Source organism: Triturus cristatus, chromosome 4_1 (assembly GCF_964204655.1).
Source record: "Triturus cristatus chromosome 4_1, aTriCri1.1, whole genome shotgun sequence".
Lineage (NCBI taxonomy): Eukaryota > Metazoa > Chordata > Amphibia > Caudata > Salamandridae > Triturus > Triturus cristatus.
In genome coordinates this window covers 462,290,624-462,310,371 of record NC_140585.1, presented here as the reverse complement: position 1 = coordinate 462,310,371, position 19,748 = coordinate 462,290,624, and the positions used below count along the sequence as shown (strand labels likewise).

Here is a 19,748-nt window from a genome sequence, read left to right as displayed (position 1 = left end):
TAGTATATAATAAGGCAAGGGAGATTCAAACTACCTATAAGTCCCTAGTATATAATAGGGCAGAGAGGGGAAGAGGCCCAGTAGATTTCCTGCACTATAGCGTGCACTGCTGTGATTTTAAAAGCCAGCCCTGCCTTGCAGGGTACTTTTGAATTTTAATTATATGAAAATGGGAATGGGAATTAAGGGTACTTCCAAAATCTCAAACTACCTTATTTCTATATATGAATCACCCCCTCCCCTGACTTCCCTAGGTACCCCACGGGTAGGGTGCCTTGAAACTATCAGGAGGGACATTATGAAATATGTTTTATGAGCCCTAGTGAGAGAAAACTGCAAATTCCATTTTCCCCATTGTAGTGAATTGCTCCCAAGGCTAACATTGAGATATTTTATTTAAGTATAAATATCAACAGGCGCCACCCAAAAATATACTTCAATGTATCTAATTAATAGTTAAGATACATCCAACAACTTGCCACTGTTAGATTTATAATAAGTATTACAAAAAATAAGTTATTAAACTTTCTTTTCTGTGAGCCAAAATCCAGCTTTCCAGCTGCCCTCTCCTGATTGGCCGGCCTTTCCCAGGCTGAGTCGGAGCTGCTTGATGAGGTGTGAAGTGACCTGTCAGAACAGACAATGGATTTCCTGTGGGTGGAGAACTTTATCTGCAAAAGCCAAAAGGCAGGACGAAGGTGGGAGAGTCAAACTGGTCTTCAATGGGAGAATGACAGTTTGCACCCCAAACCACACAGGAGCCTCAGTAATTAGACTAGTCAGGGGGTTGGAAGGTGTGTTAGTGAAACTTGGCCACACCAGTAGGTGGGTTTAGCCAGATCTAACCCCAAAGGAGAGACTTTTTTCATGTTGGATTTTGAGTGAATAGTGCTTTACATAGGCCTGGGCATAGTTCGCGGAGTTTTGTTACGTGGAACTCCACGAAGTTACAAAAAAACTCGCAAAGTTCCGTGAGTGGCGGAGTGCAGTGTGAACTGCAGTTTGTGCTGGTATTTCTGTAGCTCGGGTAGAAATTCTACCCGAGCGGCAGCTCGCGCTCGTGAACTTACCGTTCGCAATCGCGAACTTACCGTTCTCGATCATGAGCGGGGTAAAAACTCCACTGCACATCGCGAAGCGGAGTTTTCTGCACTCCGTGAGCTCCGCGGAGTGCGGATTGCAGAAAACTCAGTAAACTCCCCGAACGGAGCAAAGTTCACCGCCCAGGCCTATTTACATACCTGTCTCCTAAGTTAAGCCTGCCTGCTCATTGCAAGCGAATAATTTATTGAGACCCTAACTGAACCTTTTATTGTGTTTATGGCCATATTGCTATTGGTAGGTCACTACTAATAACCCACTTTCCAATATATATATATTGCCTATAATCACCTAAGGCATCAGAAAGCATACTGAAATGCCCCTTAAGAGCATTCTACATGCACTAGCATGCCTCATCATGGGTCTAAAGAGATGTAATCACACCACCCCCTCCTGATGGATGTCCTTCAGCTCCACTTGCTCGCCTGCGTCATCTTTAAAACCAAAAAGCATCCCTGGTAAAAATTCTCAAACCAGCTCCTCTCCCTTCATCTTCTTGCCCCTTCGCTCACTTTCCATCCATCCATTCTTCCTCTTTCCATCCATCCATCCTATTTTCTCCCTCTCTTATCACTTTGTCTCTGCCCCCCACCTCTTTCTCTCTCTTTTGAAGCCTCTTGTGCCTGCTGCAGTTTACCTCGGGGAGCTGGGAGCAGCCTTCGGCTTTCAAAATGTGCTTCCAAGAGCTCCAGCCCAAAGTGGAAATGCCCAGTGGAATACAAGGCCTCTCCAGCCCTGCAAACAATGCTCTGATTTAGGAAGGAGTTGAAGTCACATCTATTAAGAAAACACTACATCACAATGCATTAACAGTCCCCAACCTTATTTTGACTTTATGATTTTCTTGGACGCTGTACAGTGCTCAGCTGCCGTTTGGTTAGCTTCGCACTATAGAAATACCACATTCATACATACAAATAAATCTTGGAAAATAATTAAATACTTAAGTGTATGACAGATGCTGCAATGCCATACTAGTATCAGACGTGTCCTACAAAGTGTTGATTATTAATAGCTGCAAAGAACTTTGACTCCAACAGAGAATCATATTCCTGGTCGAAACAGTGGGTGAAAGGAGTATAGGAAGTGCTGTGGTTTCTACCATAGGTGCTTTAAGCAAGAGTATGTTGGTTCTTTTTGTTTTTTTTATACACCGAGAACTGTTTCATGTTAACGCGATTGTATGTCATCTCAACATTTGCGTCTTCAAGCACAGTGTGTGCCCACTTATTGGCAAGCACATCTTAATGAGAACGGCTGCTGATTCCACATTATGAGCAGACCTTCATGTTCACTGTGGTCACCAAAGCTCAAAAAAGTTAAACTGAACTTTCCTTCACCTTCATGACATCCACCATGTTTCTATGAAAAGCAAAAACAGTTTTGTGAGCTAGAACGTTTTTTTTCCTTTTAGCACGCCACCATTATTTACTAACAATTTGTTGTTATTGGCTTTAATAGTGCCCTCAGCTCAGACACCTCTTTAAAGACTCTTTAGCAATAACTCTGTGCTTTTAAAAGTGCCAGTATGGGTCTCCAGATTTCACTAGACGTTTCCATACTTCTCTTTCACATTTTTTACTCACCCGCTTCATTCTGTGATATCGGTAAAGAATTGTTAAAGGATTTCAGCTCACGAGTACCATGTCTGTGCTATTTTAACTACAACTCTGAGGTTTAAGGGGGTTGTAGGATTAAAATCAAAGGGCCATTAATCACTCTGCAGTCAATGCACTTTCATTCAAAAAGGGCTAGACCTTTTGGCTTTGTCATTGCTTGTTGCAATTGTGCTTTTCTTTCTAGGCACAAAAGATTCTGTCAGCAGAAAGTTCATAAAAATTGCATCAAAGCACTTACCTCAGCCATAGCCAAGCACACTTTGAATGGATAATCTAATGGAAACTTCTAAATATCAAAGCTTTAACATCAATCAGAAGAAACTGTAAATGACAGGACAGGTGTGTCTATTATGCGTCCTTTCACTCCTAGTTTTATTGCCTGTCTCTGGGTTTGTACTTTCTCCTTCCAAGGGCTCACGCTGCTTTTCTCACATTTCATATAGTTGGCACTTGGATAATATTCTTGTGAGATGTATTGTGAGGAGTTCATGAGGCCAGTTGTGAGGGTTCATCAAGGTACCCTTTCCGTCTACACCAGGGGTCTCCAACCTTTACTGTCATAAGAGCTGCTTTCGATCAATGAAAATCATCCTGAGCTACTAATATTATTAAAGTTGTAATAGTGACCACATCAGACAAGATTATATTGGACACCCCAAGCAAGATTACCAGCCGCAATCACCTCAGTGCATCAGGCAGGACTACCAGCAGTAAGGTAAACAAGCATTTGCAATGCAATAGGTCTCGCATTTACGCGAGTTTAAGCTATTGGCATTGTAAATGACAATGCCTTTTGTTTATGTTTTAAAAAACTAAATATAAATAAAAGGCATTGTCATTTACATTGCCAATAGCTCAAACTCGCGTAAATTCGAGACCTATTTCATTGCAAATGCTTGTGCCCTAAGCAGGCTGGTAATGCAGAGAGACATGCCCTGCAGGTCCAAGCAAATGCAAGACCCTTTGCATTGCAAATGCTTGTTTTGGAATTTTCTCGTTTTTTTTGCTTTCTCTGTAAACTGATGCCGTGACTTGGTACTCTTTACTTTTGGCCCTTATTTCAACCCTGCACAGGTAGTGGCATGGGCCCTCTTACACCTGTGTCAGGGAGAGAGAGAGCACGAAGTACCCTACTACTGCGGAGTCTGTCACACAGGGTAGCAACTACAGAGAAGAAGTGCAAAGGAAAGTAACAGGGTGAGACAGTGAGGGAGATATGATGGAGGAATAGAAGGAGATGAAGACAGAGGGGGGGAGAGGTGCGCCAGGTGGTAATGGGAAATGATGGGTGGGATAAAGGAGAGAGTGGGCATAACAAAATGCAGGGTGTGCGAGACAGGAAGGATGAGGACAAAGAGAAGGGCTGAGTGAGACGTGGGTGCAACAGTAAGAGATATGGGAAGGGGATACACATCTGGGAGGGAGGGAAGATGAGGGGCAGGAATGTTAAGAGATTAAAGAAACGTTGATGGAGAAACTGGAGAAGAGTGAGAACGGTAGAAAGGGAGGGATCAAGGGAGACAGAAGGACCATAGAGAGGGGAGATGAGGGAGACGTGGTTCATTCAACGTGACAGGGTTTTCGGTCATGAATATGTTTTACTTTGTCAGTTAATTGGCTCAGGCAAAACATATGAAAACGTCACCAGGGAAGGAAAAATAGACAGAGAGAATTACTTATTAATATAATTCTCTGTGCCTATTTTTCCTTTCCTGGTGACGTTTTCATATTTTTCCTCCTGAACCAATTAACTAAGTAGGTAAAATACATCAAATAACAGATGAATGACTGTAGAATGGGGAAGTTACTGGTAGATTAATGCTCTTGATATGCTTTGCAAAGTTTTTATGTTGGGAGCAATTGTCTCCTAAAAGCCCGGACGGCCCCTTTGAAAAGAATCCTCTGAAGCCATCTGCTTAGTGTCATGAAAGCGCACTTCGTCAGTGAACTACCCGATGACTCTGCATGCATGGGGCAGGGAGCAAATGAAAACAAGCATTGGCCGTGAAAGTGACACGACCGCGCGAATAACAAGCCGAGGTGACAAGGGCTGGGCGAGAAGGCAGGGGGGAATGCCAGCATCAAAGGAGCCTGAAGCTGATGAAAAGGGAGGGGGAGAAGGGAGGAGGGAGTGCGAGCAGCAGCTGTGCACGTGCACGCCATCGTGCACTCAAGCTTTAGGCCTGCCAAATCATGTGGGTAGCACTTTTGAAAGCCCACTTACAAAATGTCTCAAAGAGACAGCTTGCGCTGTCTCAGCGAGACCTAAAAAGGCTTTGCAATCTGGAATGCCTCTTTGTGGGTAGTACAGAAAAGCTATACCTTCAATGCCACAAGCACAATGGTTATAATCTTAGTAATAAGTATATCCAACATCTCAAATGTAAAGCTATTTCATTAACAAGTCATATTTTAGCCACTGTTCCCAAACATCAGCTTAGGAGTAATGAAAATGTACACACTTGTGTAGTGAGTTCACGGAATCAGTTTTGGTACGCAGATTTTAATTCAACCATGCAAAAACGTCTTATTTAGTAGACTGGGCTGCCGACAGGAGAGCTCCTTAAAGATAGCTGGAGAGCTACAGTAGCTCACAAGCTACTCGTTGGAGAAGCCTGGTCTACACAAACACAAAATCAATGTTGTTAGCCTTTCATGGTGATACAGTGCATCTCAGAAACTGCCTTCCATAAGACTTTATTGGAATTGGAGGCACTTCTCCCCTTCACCCCGCCTTTGGCACTCCTCACTTTTCATCCCTTGGGAACATGGTGCTTGGCTTCCTATTCTTCTTCTGGATGGGCCTTTCTTTCCGTTTGATTAGTTTATCTCTGTGGCTCTTTCTTTTTCAATCTTTAACAGTTGCCTAAGTTATGGTAGCAGTATGTAAAAAGTGAAGTATGCATATGGAGGCTAGTTCAGAATAACCTGCACTACTTGGTGAATCCCCCGATGTTGCTTTGTAAACTTGTTTTGGTAAGGATTACGGTTAGGATATGTGTTGGACTGTGCAGGATCCTCTAATACTTAGTCGAGTAGCCTGGAGGGACTTTTGGGAGATCAGATACCAGGTTCACAGCAGACACACTCCACACCTAACAGTCAGAGAGGTACAGGTAAGGGTCAACATCTTAAGGCCTTGAGACAAAAGGTACTGAGCAGGTAATATAGAAGAAGAAGCAATCTAGATAAAAACTAACCTCGAAACACCTCAATCCTGATGGGCAGCATCTAAAGTTGCTGGGTGGCTCTAAGTCTTCAGCCTACCAGATTTCTCCTCAGGTAATTCGGAAATTAGTTATTCCAATTTGGTCAACTGAAACAAGCAATACCTACAACACCATCAATGCACAAGTTTGCTAAATTAAAGTCCAAGGAATGGAAAACTAGTGTATTACAGTAAAGTAAGTAAGTAAAGAAAAATAATTTATATTAATAAAAAACATCCACAATTAAAATCCACACTCATGCAAAACCCTCCCTAGAGTTTACCGACAACACTAAACCATTCTATCCACATTACATGCATGCCCACCAAAAGTGACTTTTCCCTAAATTCCACAGTGTTGTAAAAATATCCAATCTGCATTGACTCAATTTATAGTTTAGCTCAAAAGAGACAAACCATCCTAAAAGTCCCACGGTTAGTCTTACTCCCTGAAGACAATCTATAGCTATGTACACTAACATGATTGTGTTAAAAATACGTCAAACAATGTGCAATCGAAGTACTCTTACACAACAGAACTTAAAATTCACATAATACAATCTGACACGTTATAAGAATTCAGTCTCACCGTAAAATGTTTCTAACAAAAAACCCAACTATAAGTGATACACCCCATTTCCTTTCACCGCTTCTGGCTGATTCATTTCCAATAATAGCTGTTCCACTTTATTCATAAATTTCCTGAAACGAATGGACACCTTTGGGAAATCACCTCTCAAGCAGAAAATCATTGCCTGGTGACATGTTCTTATAACGAATTGAAGAAATAGGGGCCGTAGCCAATATCTGCGCTCCGGTAAGATAGAAGGGCAGACACGCAAAAAACGCAGCACAGTTTTTCTCTGCAACGGTTCCCTGGTGGCGTGTCCGCCAGTTTGGTTACAGGTCTAGTAAGTCAAGAAAAACAAATCGTAATTGCATTAGCCTCATTTTGAAATATCGAGAATAACTTTCTGCTATGTATTTTGAGTGCTGAAGACGCTTGTATGAATTGATGCACATCCAACTGTGGCTTCCATTCCTGAAGATTTTCTTATCTCCCAGGAATGAGTACAATTTTGATTGCTGATTTACTATCAGTTTAAAAGTGTTATATACTTGCTTTTGACACGACTTGCCATCTAGTTTGTGGACTTTCGAAGCAGAAGGCAGTTCTGTCTTCCAGAGACAGTTTGGATTGGTTAACTTGTATTTCCACTGCTATGGTTTCTTATGTTCTTAAAACTACTACTTTCTTTTATGTTCAGTACTCCATTGGAGTGCATGTATCTCCTTGCTTACGCACCCTGCTGCTGCTTCCTCCTTCACGTGCTCACCCCTCACTCTTTGTATTGCCAGCCCCTCCACAAGCTCATCTGTTGCTTCACCTGACCCGTCCCACTCTGCTTGATTTTGTTGTGTTAAATATCCCTGAACCCCTTCTTCTTCTCTTGCTGCTCCACCACTCTCGGCTTGCCATGCCTTTTCCCCTACCCTGGCCTATACCCCTTTATTTTCTATTATTTATTAACTTTTTTAAGCCTGCTGCAACATTACTAGGCATCAAATTGAAAATGCTATAATACCCATTTCAAAATGACTCCCCATTACTTTTCCGGAGTAGCAGGCCCCTAGAAATCGCTTTGTAATATTATAAAAATCCCATTTTATGAGTGCTATAATGGAAGCATATTTGCATCCCCAGCTGTCATTTTATAATATTTGATTAGATATTTTATTAAACATTTTATGATAAATGAAATGCATTACAAGTTTGCCACTGTGACTGCAACCACATCCATGGTGGCTATCTTTGAATGGGTTTGTAATGTTCTAATAAATCTTGTTCCAAGATTGCTAAGACAAATGCCTGCAGCAATGGCTGTCTAACCCGAACATGCATTGGCAAACCCAATAGGTTTAACTGCATACATTAATTTGCATTTTGGTGCTTGTAGTCCTCTACTTATACTGCCAAGCAAAAAAAATATGACAGGCAAAACAGAATTAGTTGAAATACTTAGTGATGTAGTAATTGTTTCCTAAAACAAGTCAGACAAATGAGCTCTTAACCCCATGGTTTGGTAGTAAAAAAAATTATTGAACTTCTGGGCCCTGGTGTCGCTGCAATGCTACACTAGTCATAGGTACACTCCCCCGAAATACGTGGGGCAGCTTGAGATCTCTGATGCTTCCCTCTTCTGATTCCCACTTCACAATCTGCTTTAATTTCCTTCAGTTCATGCTTCCACCCATTCTATTCTCCTAGCCAATCACCCTACCTGTCTATCTTCCAAACTTTTCACCAATCCCATCCTTTTTTCACTACATCCGTCTCATCCCATTTCCTTCTCTGCTCTGTTTTTATTTTTGCGCAGTGTTCTTTACACATCATTTAATACAGTAAATTTGCCTGTTGAGAAGACTGACACAAACAAATTCCCTATGATTTATATTTGAGGTGTCACTGACCCAAACCTGCATGGAATATCCTATTGGTAATGGTTCAGTGAGAGACAATGCTTAATTAATAATGGATCAAGCATTTCCTTTCCAAAAGTATCAATCAAATCATGTTTATCTTTCTTTTCTTCTTCCCATGATATTTTTTAACCTCTTCAGTGCCCATGACGAGATAGTCTCGTCATGGAGCACGGTTGCGCTGTGCCCATGACGAGACTATCTCGTCATGAACCCCACCCACTAGTGCAACGCCCGGCACAGGAGGGGGAAAGGGCGTGGCACTGAAGGGGTTAAACATCCACATCCTTCCTCAAGTTCAAAATCAAATCGGAAGAATAAGGGGTTACATTTCTGCACCTCTGATGAACTCTTGTATATCACAGAAGAATGTTTTCTCTTTTTAATGCCTTTCCAAATGTGTTACCAATCAGTCCTTTCTTTTTTCCGTTTTATGTGCCCTCATCACCCCTTGTTTCAAGTCATCCCAAGATTCATTGTTAGCATCCACTTAATACATTCTCCCTTTGATAAAACTACAAACTTCCTCCAAATGTTTTATTTTCATTTGAACTACTGTAGTTGCTACTACCAACTCTTAGCTGTGGTGTTGACCAGACTTGGTGCTCCTTCTATGCATACCGAAAACCTGAACCACAAGTTTGACGCCCAAACAGGAGAATAAACTCCTCCAATTTCTTCTCTAGAGTGAAATTAAAATCTGCTACTATATTCCCTGCAGCAGTAGTTCTTGACCTTTTGACTTCTGTGGACTCCCACTTAATCATCATCGAGTCCGGTGACTGCCACTCAATCATTTTTGGAACCTTAGGACCTCCACTAGGTCATTACTGGAAGCTGGGGAGCCCAGATTAAGCAATTTCAATTATTTTAACATCAAAACAGTACACTAAATTACAGAGACAAGCCTTCATCAAACAAATATACAAATGATGAAATAGTTTATTTAATTCACAAACAAATGTAAAAATCAAAATTTTATTTTAATGGGGAATTTGTTGCTTTTCTAAATTCAGCTGAGACCATCCAGCGTCCATGCTATATTCTGTTTGATGTATTTGCACACCAACCTAATTTTTTGCCACCAGTTGCAAATTCGTTCACATTTACTTAAAGTTCTAACATTTTCAAGTTTACATTTTGCTTCTTTGTTTACATCAAATGTATTAATCTGTTAAGATTATGTCATTTTATTAGCTGACCCCCTAAATAGGTTTCATGGACCCACGGACCACAGGTTAAGAACCACTGCTCTACAGCTTTGTTCACTGACACGTCAATCATGTTCTCTAATCCATGCAAAATGATGCCTTTTTGATCAACCTTCATACCAATTCCTCACTAATACCTTGCCATAAAATCAAAAGACATATTTTTCTGACAAATTAGTCAGTCACCCTAGGTGCACTTCAAATACAGTTTAGCCGGGTTGTAATAAATAGAAAAAGGTGAGAGAAGATGCATCTTGACAGCAGTGGAGAAGACAGACAAGGAACAGAGCATGCCAAAGGGTGAAATGTAATAGTGCAGTTGAGGGAAATGGGTAAAGGTGAAGAAAATGACAAGGGAATAACCTCTGCAAATAAACATTGAGACAGTTTCATATTAAACACTTTGCAGAGGACTAGCCACTTGAAGTGAGGAAAATGAAGGTGATAGGTTCAGGGGACCCCTGTGGATGCCATGAAATGCTTGACACTGGAAGTGTTGTAGACTCTTGCTCGTGGTGGCGCCCAAGCTTATAGAACTCTACGGGTGCTGAATATTAAGAGGTCTCTGTTTGTGCTTCCCATATTTCTTAGACAGCTATTTTTTACTTGGACTAAAATTATCTAATGTATAACAAACAATTCACATTTTTGGTTCAAGACAGGGTGAGTGGCTCTCCCGAAAAACTAAACTTTACCTGCTTCTGAAAGCAGCATTGATATTTTAGGGGTTATTAGCAGTCACGCAAGCATGCTACGTGCTTATTTTCAATACTTTTATATTTAAATGAAGGGACGCTTTGCTACCTTGGTAGCAGCAATGCAGACATAACCCAATAATACCTGTCTAGGGGCCAATGCACTAAGATACTGGTTGCAAAATGTGGTCTCAAATTGTGACCAGTATTTAATTTTGCGAGCTTACCTATGGTATAAATATCATGTTTTGTCATAAAAATGTTAGGTCTTATGTCCCCTTTTTTTTTAAGTCCCCTTCGATGAATATGTGCATGCTAATTAATTCAGCAAAAATGAATGCATGTGATAATGTCACATGCACATAATTTTCTGTACGTGCACCTATGATATTCAAGCATACCAGAATATATTCATATTATTTATTAATTGCTTTTGATTATTTACATGTTTAATCATTATTGTGAAATGATAGAGTTTCTAAAAGGTTGATATTTAAGTGTTACATTTGTTGTCTTTCCAAGAAAACACTGTCTGAAAGATTGAATGTAACTGGAAGGGCATTACGCCACTCTTTGTGGAATTTGTATTCTAAAAGCCTTCTACAAAGCCTGGACTAATCTATGAAAACCAGAGATATAGACGTCAGTGAGAACTTCACACCAGGTGATGGAAGAACACAGGGACCAATCGGGCGCCACCTTGATTCAAGCAATCGCTCTGTCTTTACTAGTTGCTTCGCCGGTAGCGTTAAGACTGTGCCTCATCACAGGCACATACAGCCTGGTGAGCTGTTACGGAATAACATATGAGGATAGAAACGATCTTTGACACTCGAAATAAGCTAGTATCCTAGCATGCTGTAAATGAGTAAATGAGGGTATTAACACTATAGTTTCAATAGCAAAAATGTTGGGTATTTTTTTATTGTTTACATTACTCATAAACGTCCTCCCTACCTTACTGTTTATATTGATTGCAGTAACAATTCATGTTGTGTGCACTAGATTAGATTTGTAGTTTTACATGAAGGTTTTACAACTTGTATCCTGTGTTCGAGTGATCCTTGAGTGCACTGATAATCCATGAAAGAGGATCTGGTGTGCTACTAACTGTCCCACTCCCATGTATCATGGGACTGCATATTGCCTGAAACACATCTTATGCAAACATTGTTCAAGGGGTTGTGTATGGGTTCCAGTTTGATTGCTTTTCTGATTCTGGCTGGCACACGTACTGTGTCCTTGGTGACAGGGTGCCAGAAATCAAAACCTGAGGCTCTAAACAATTCTCCAGAACATTACACCTATGTATTAGTAGGTGAGTTTGTAAAATAAGTAATCATAGGGGTCACAGAATGACCTCTGATGAATATGAATTAGACAGGTCACAATTTCTGACACCCTATGATTAGTTATAATCACAGGAACTGTGACTAGCTAGGGACAGCAGTCCACCATCCCAGTGATTGCATTTCAAAATATAGAACTGTTTTATATAGCAGGCCAATTTTATTAACAGAAACAGAGCTGATTTAAAAAAAAAAACAATTTTGAAAACCTTCTTGGAGAGTTGGCGGTAGCTGTTTGGAAAACTGTCTACCACCTCAGAAATTGTCAAATTGCGAATTGGTAACTGTTGAATTGTTTGCAAACAGAATTAACGAAACACCCATGATGTGCCTGTTTCTAAATTCTTAAACAATAACCAGTAAAACTTTACCAACCAAATAGATTTTGCAAATAAGAAAAAACTTTTGTGGTTGCAAACCATATTGTTTTGCTAATTGCAGAGTTTGCAACTGCAAAATCCCTCAGTGCATCTGGTTTAAACTTCACACTAACTAAATTGAAACGCTGTGGTCTAGTTGCTAAGTTGTTGTCTGTTTCTCTGAAATAAACATCTGACTATAACAGCACGAGTAATTTACGCTCCCTTGGTACCACATGATTATGGTAGCAAGCTATTTCACTTTGTAGCTGCTCATGCCTTCCCTAGCTGTGTATGTTGTTTGATACCAGATACATCAATCCATCTCATTGTGCCTATGTTCATTTAATGGCCAAAAATACGAGATCTGACAAAGGCCAGAATAAATCAGTGTATCAATAGCTAAGCACTAATATTTGTATCTAGCCCTGTACTTGTTGAGTAGGACAGTAAGGGTGCATAGTTCTGCCCCTGTACCTATGAATGAAGTTATACTTGAGGGAAACATGAATGCATTTTCAACATACTCTCTTCGTATATATACTTTAACACACTTCATACACTGTGGCTCTAATTGTTTTCACTTACCGGCATATAGTTTGCATTAATATAGTCTGCCCCTTCTTCCTCGTTCATTGAAATGAGTTTTACACGGCTGAAGTCATCTGAAGGAGGAACAAAGACTAGATCAGTTCAGGCAAAGACAGAATCAGCTTCAGCTTGAGGAAGTTGCAGCACGTTTCATATAATTAAAATGCAATTGAGATAATGCTTCTTCATATGGTGCCCCCCCCCCAATTTAATTCTTATAACAGATAATTAACCTGGATTTAAAAATATATCTTCTTTTAGGTAAAAGCACATATGAAATCTCAATACGCATTCTCGATTGTGTGAATAATGCTTAGTACCTGTTTTAGCTAGTAGTAACTGCCTCATATTACAGCATACAAACATCTTTTCTTCCTGTCTTGTTCTATAATATTTTCCCAGCATAATCATTCAATATGTTGACACTCAGCTTGTATTTGGCCCATTTAGTAGCTGGCATCCTATAAGTCTAACTTTCTGGCATGTGCACCCTTAGACAATCCCTTAGTGATATGCTCATGGCCACCAACTTGGTAGGTTGATAAGCCAATGACTATCACTATCGCCATTCATATATACATATTATGTACCTATTGTGCCTGCACTACAACTTTGATTTCATAGTGTCTGCTTTTCCAATGCAGATACTGTTGGAAAGAATGTGGTACAATAGGTATATAAGAAAGTTGATAATGATTAGCCTAATTGCTCCAGGTTAGTGGCCATGCACGTATCACTATGGGATTGTCTAAAAGTGCACATGACAAAAGTTCAATTTATATGATACTATGTTGGCGAGGATGTGCATATATTAATGAATATAAAGGATAAAATACAAATAAAGGATTGTCGCACGTTGAAACAAGTTGTGCATGACAGAAAGTTTCCTATATGTGACGCTTGTTTGAATTTGCGGATATATTACTAAAAGAGCATCTTAACTTGACATGATAGAAGTGCACCTTAGTGATTTGGCCTGTGACAAGAACACGATGGGTAAATGTCTGCAGGACTAGGATGAGACACTACTCAGAATCAGTACCTGGCTTCTCCAGGTTGTTACCAGAGCTGGAACGAATCCCTACATGATGTCATAGGGAATCTGATCATTATATTGCTCCTCGGGGTGTTGGCGCTCAATGTTAAGACCATAGTCTGGCTACAGAGTGCAACATTAGAGAATATTCTCCACAGTGCAGAGTGTAGAGCAAATTTAGGATCTGTCATGCTCGCTGAGATGATCTTAGGGTCTAGCTAAAATTCTCTATTTCGTCCTACATTAGATACTATAACTATGGATTGCCAAATCCCTGGAGAAAGTATATACATTTGAGAATATTCCTATTACTTTAGACTCATAGGTATGATTTATTCTGCTTATTAGTGAGTGTTACTCATTTAACTCTGACAATTATGGTGATTTGAAATTATTGCTTTTGTTCATTTAGGTAAAAATGGCAATATATGTAGTGCATGAAATCCTTGAAATGTATGACTGATAAATTATAATCCTTCACCAACATATAATACCTATAGTGAAGAAAAGAACATATTATATGTTCGCTAGATAAGAGTGATACTCTTAAAACATAGACTGGGCCAATATAAGGAAATGGTCTTTTGTTTGAGGGATTTAATTAGATATGATAACAGGGAACGTTTACATTTGAGTTATTACTAAGTATGTATCTTTGTAAATAAGTCATTTCTACTCTAATACGTTTAATTTGAAAATTGAAATGTATCAACGTTGTGTCTTTAGTGTTTTTTGTTTTTTTTAAGTCTTGATGTTTTTCTCACTTTTTGCACTGTACTGGGAACAGTGAAATGGTTGAATGTTAAGAAAAAGGTTTTTAGAGGTTTACATTTATCAAATGTAATAAATAATGTATATGCTTGTTATTAACACCCCTGAGGAAGTTACAACTTGGAACAAAATGCATTGGCTGCTTGAGTAATGGCTATCTGACTAAGAAGTATTTGGATGGATATCTTTTATTGCCGGAACATATCAATAAAAAAGCGGAATATATGAATGAAAACAAAAATATTTGGAGTGCCTAATTTGGACAGGTTTCCTTTGTATACATGTATCAAACACTATTCATGCAATATAATTTCTTGGATAATGAGGGATCGCAGGACGAACAGGTAAATTCAGTTTCCGTTTTTATGGTAACACGTGTTTCGTCATGGGGTACACACACCCCCCGACTTCTTCAGGGCTGGTAAGAAAACATATACAGGGTATATATCACAGACAGATCTCTGAATATACTGAAATATAATGATCTAATTCAAGTTTTCACTTAGGTGGTGGGAAAACCGACAGAATGACAATACATGGAATTAGAGAAAGGTGTCCAAGTGTTCAGGGTGAAGACCCAAAACCATATGGAGAATTATACTATAATTTTGATAATTCTTGAAATATAAAGAGAGATATGAAAATCAATAGGTGCGCAACGTCCTTAGTGCGTGAAATACTATGAAGACCCCTTCACAGTAGGTGCCGCGTGAACGGATGTGTCATCTATCCTTTCAAAGTGTTGCGAGTGCGAGTCTCGTGTATTTAAACTCCATGATTGAAAACTAAATTGAGCCGGGTGAACCAAGTGTATGTGGCGAAACTTATTCATAGCCCCACTCAGGGAGAAACAAACGTAATAAGCATGCAAGAGGATATCGAAATCCTCTTACCTTATCGTGGTATGGCCAATGAGTATGACCTGTAAAAAGCAACAATTCGTATACTATCACGATCCATTTCTTAGTGACTAATTGGCCATGAACATACACTGTAATATCCTAGGATACACTGATTAAATCATACGCGGTAAAGTGAGAACATCGAATCCAGGCTTACCTTACACCTGGTGATAATTCCGACCCAGGGGGTCATATATCTCCAAACGCAACCTGTGCGTATAAACGTTGTCCGTATTAGTTACCATCCAACCATATCTGTGACTAATGGTAGTGTTCCAATTGCGATAATCAGGTTCTGTGAAGAGTGATATCAATTAGTCACTCGCACGCTCCGAAATAAAGCAAGGGGCTAACAATACAAAGGAATCTCTGCTCTGTAGTGGTTCTTACCCGTAGACGAGTGCGTCTATCCGTATGTGCTGGTGTTCTCCGCGTGTATTAGCGTTTCCGTCAGTGCGCATACCCGGAAGTGTTTATAACGGGGCGCCGAGTCAAACACTAGAACGTGTGTGTGTGAATGCGTTTAGTGGTGCGCATGCGTTAGATTGAGTTTGTGTATCTCTCTGACATTATCAAGCAGCGCGAAATAAATGAAAAGTAAAAGACAATTCATGAACAGAAATAAGACAGAAAATCAATAGCTGCAATAAACGGTAGAAGAACAATATTGCCTTCATTCAATGATTTGCAATGGAGATCATTAACAAGAAACCACAGATCACTTATCGAAGGGGTAAAACTCTACGCGCACGCCTTAGTCCGAGCTATACACACAACGTTCTCCCAGACACATGGCTCAGCGTAAGATCCAAAGGTTTTTACAAATGTGGATGTTGTGGCAATTGTAGATGGGCGGATGACAAGAAAAGAACGTTTCAAGGTCCAAATAAAGAATATGAGATCAGGACAAACATTAATTGCAACACCAAATTTGTAGTGTATATACTAGAATGCACATGTGGAGGTAAATATGTAGGCAGCACTATAAGATGTTTGAAAGAAAGGATTGCAGAACACGTAAGAGCCTTAAAACATAAAGATTCAAGATACCCCATGGCATTACACATTTGGGAGTGTCCAACACAAGGCCAGACAAAGAAGTTCAAATTCTATGGTATAGATCACTGCAAATTGAACCCTAGAGGAGGTAACAGGGAGCTCAATCTAAGGAGATTAGAAGCCTTTTGGATCATGCGCTTGAGGACATATGAACTAGGTTTCAACAGCGACAATGAGATGCACTATTTCCTAGGAGACTGAAATCGTTTGACTCTGGGGCTTGATCATGTACATGTGTTCGTCTCGACAAAATATATACACGGTAGTGACCACCAGTGAATCACAAACCGGGGTAAATGAGGAAAGTAACAACATATACTAATATCAACACTACACTACCTCTGTTTGGATATAAATGTCATGTTGATTTCTAATACTTGTATGAGTTTATACCGAGAACGACACTAGACGGCTAGTATTGTGCCATGCAGCGGTTACGCAAGGTAATCTCATACATTGAGAACTATTGTGGTCACTTTCTTCTCCTAGTTGCACCATGATGTGTTTGCCCTTGGTATATTAAGTGTTTCTTTTAATTCTATTAATGTGTTGCTATAATTTGTTCCGCTTCTCCATTGCAAATCATTGAATGAAGGCAATATTGTTCTTCTACCGTTTATTGCAGCTATTGATTTTCTGTCTTATTTCTGTTCATGAATTGTCTTTTACTTTTCATTTATTTCGCGCTGCTTGATAATGTCAGAGAGATACACAAACTCAATCTAACGCATGCGCACCACTAAACGCATTCACACACACACGTTCTAGTGTTTGACTCGGCGCCCCGTTATAAACACTTCCGGGTATGCGCACTGACGGAAACGCTAATACACGCGGAGAACACCAGCACATACGGATAGACGCACTCGTCTACGGGTAAGAACCACTACAGAGCAGAGATTCCTTTGTATTGTTAGCCCCTTGCTTTATTTCGGAGCGTGCGAGTGACTAATTGATATCACTCTTCACAGAACCTGATTATCGCAATTGGAACACTACCATTAGTCACAGATATGGTTGGATGGTAACTAATACGGACAACGTTTATACGCACAGGTTGCGTTTGGAGATATATGACCCCCTGGGTCGGAATTATCACCAGGTGTAAGGTAAGCCTGGATTCGATGTTCTCACTTTACCGCGTATGATTTAATCAGTGTATCCTAGGATATTACAGTGTATGTTCATGGCCAATTAGTCACTAAGAAATGGATCGTGATAGTATACGAATTGTTGCTTTTTACAGGTCATACTCATTGGCCATACCACGATAAGGTAAGAGGATTTCGATATCCTCTTGCATGCTTATTACGTTTGTTTCTCCCTGAGTGGGGCTATGAATAAGTTTCGCCACATACACTTGGTTCACCCGGCTCAATTTAGTTTTCAATCATGGAGTTTAAATACACGAGACTCGCACTCGCAACACTTTGAAAGGATAGATGACACATCCGTTCACGCGGCACCTACTGTGAAGGGGTCTTCATAGTATTTCACGCACTAAGGACGTTGCGCACCTATTGATTTTCATATCTCTCTTTATATTTCAAGAATTATCAAAATTATAGTATAATTCTCCATATGGTTTTGGGTCTTCACCCTGAACACTTGGACACCTTTCTCTAATTCCATGTATTGTCATTCTGTCAGTTTTCCCACCACCTAAGTGAAAACTTGAATTAGATCATTATATTTCAGTATATTCAGAGATCTGTCTGTGATATATACCCTGTATATGTTTTCTTACCAGCCCTGAAGAAGTCGGGGGGTGTGTGTACCCCATGACGAAACACGTGTTACCATAAAAACGGAAACTGAATTTACCTGTTCGTCCTGCGATCCCTCATTATCCAAGAAATTATATTGCATGAATAGTGTTTGATACATATGGGTAACATACCTAAATACTGTGAAATTGACGTGTGCACAGTCTTGTTTTACGTGTGTATAGTGGGCTCAGGCCCACTTTTAGAGGGTTTAGGGGTTGTTTTTCCTTCTTCTGTTGCACCGTGTCTGACTCATTTGCAGCTTGAGATAAGTACGTTTATAAGAGAGCGCTCATAATTAACCTGGCAGTGTAAAATAATACCCCCCTTGTTTGCTAATTATCTAATTGATACGCAGGTTGGAGCAGCATCCACGTAAGGACTCATCATGAATAGCGATAGAGACAAAATTGCAGAGGAACTATTTGACAACCTTGCCAAAGGGCAATCAATAGCAGCAAGTGCTGGGCTTAATGTACCCACACGCAAAGAGGGCCTGCGGGACAAATTCACGAGATTAGAAAAATTGAAAAAAACTGAAAACTCAAAATGGTGGGACGGAGCAACATTAAAACAGTATATGCGTCTTAACAGGGTCCCCAGGGGTCTAAGATCACAAATCTTCCCAACATACGATGACCTGGAGGAGGACCTACTAAAGAAATGGGAAGACACATTAAATGATAATTCCCAAACACTCATGACAATTCTGATTGAAAATACAGACAGGAAATTGATAAAACTCCAAAAAGATATTGAAACATTAGAAAAAGAGATAGCAGCCCTAGACCTCAAAGAGACTACCGAAAAAAATTATGCAATACTTAATGAAATTTTATTGAAACATCAAAATGAGATTAAAGAAAGGAAAGCGAGAAAACTGAAACGAGACGAAATAGATTACAGGGAAGGACGAGTATATACCTACGCCAGAAAATATGATTATCTGTTTCAGACAGGGAAAGAATCAGAAAAAACTAATCAAAGACAGGATATGAGTTCAATCTCTTCCAGTACTTCTTCTTTAAATGCACCAGTCTCTGGAGACAGTGATTTGGAGAACGCAGGGGCACCTTCCTCTTCCTCTTTTTTACGAGAGGTACTGAGAATCAGGAGAGGGAACAGACTTCCACCTATCCGCGATTCCATAAACGCAAAACCCGCAGAGGTCAGAGGGCAGGGAGAAAAGGAGGATTACCGCACCAAACTGAGGTCAGGTCAGATCAGGAAATAAAGGCAGGGCCGACAGATGATATTGAGATCATGAACCTGTCTTCGATGTCTCTGAATGATGAAATGATTAACTTGTTGAAAAAAGGTTTGAGTTTCAACCCTACTAATGAGGGTGATGTGTGTAATACTAAAGTTGATCTGTACAAATTCACGAGAAATTTGAAATTGAAGAGTTTCTTTAACATGAATCCTGTACCCAATAAAATCTCTATGCATATTCCTACTGATTCTTCGAATATCAGCTACAGTATTCAAGACGCACTAAACACACAGTTACTCTTATCATTAGCAGACACAGAGGAAACACCCCAAAGAGTAGATGCACTATTACAAGAGCTTGACATTCAGACAGACTACACATTGACCA

At 39.9% G+C, this 19,748-nt stretch overlaps 1 protein-coding gene across 6 annotated transcripts in view; it reads right to left on the bottom strand.

Moving 5' to 3' along the window:
* The window catches only part of PTPRO (protein tyrosine phosphatase receptor type O), a 922,864-nt gene that overhangs the window by 65,176 nt on the left and 837,940 nt on the right, over positions 1–19,748 (bottom strand). For all 6 annotated transcript variants that reach the window (XM_085652640.1, XM_085652641.1, XM_085652636.1 and 3 more), the window contains one exon: positions 12,612–12,688. In XM_085652640.1, coding sequence (XP_085508766.1) covers positions 12,612–12,688 — 77 coding nt within the window. The remainder of the gene's footprint in view (positions 1–12,611; positions 12,689–19,748) is intronic.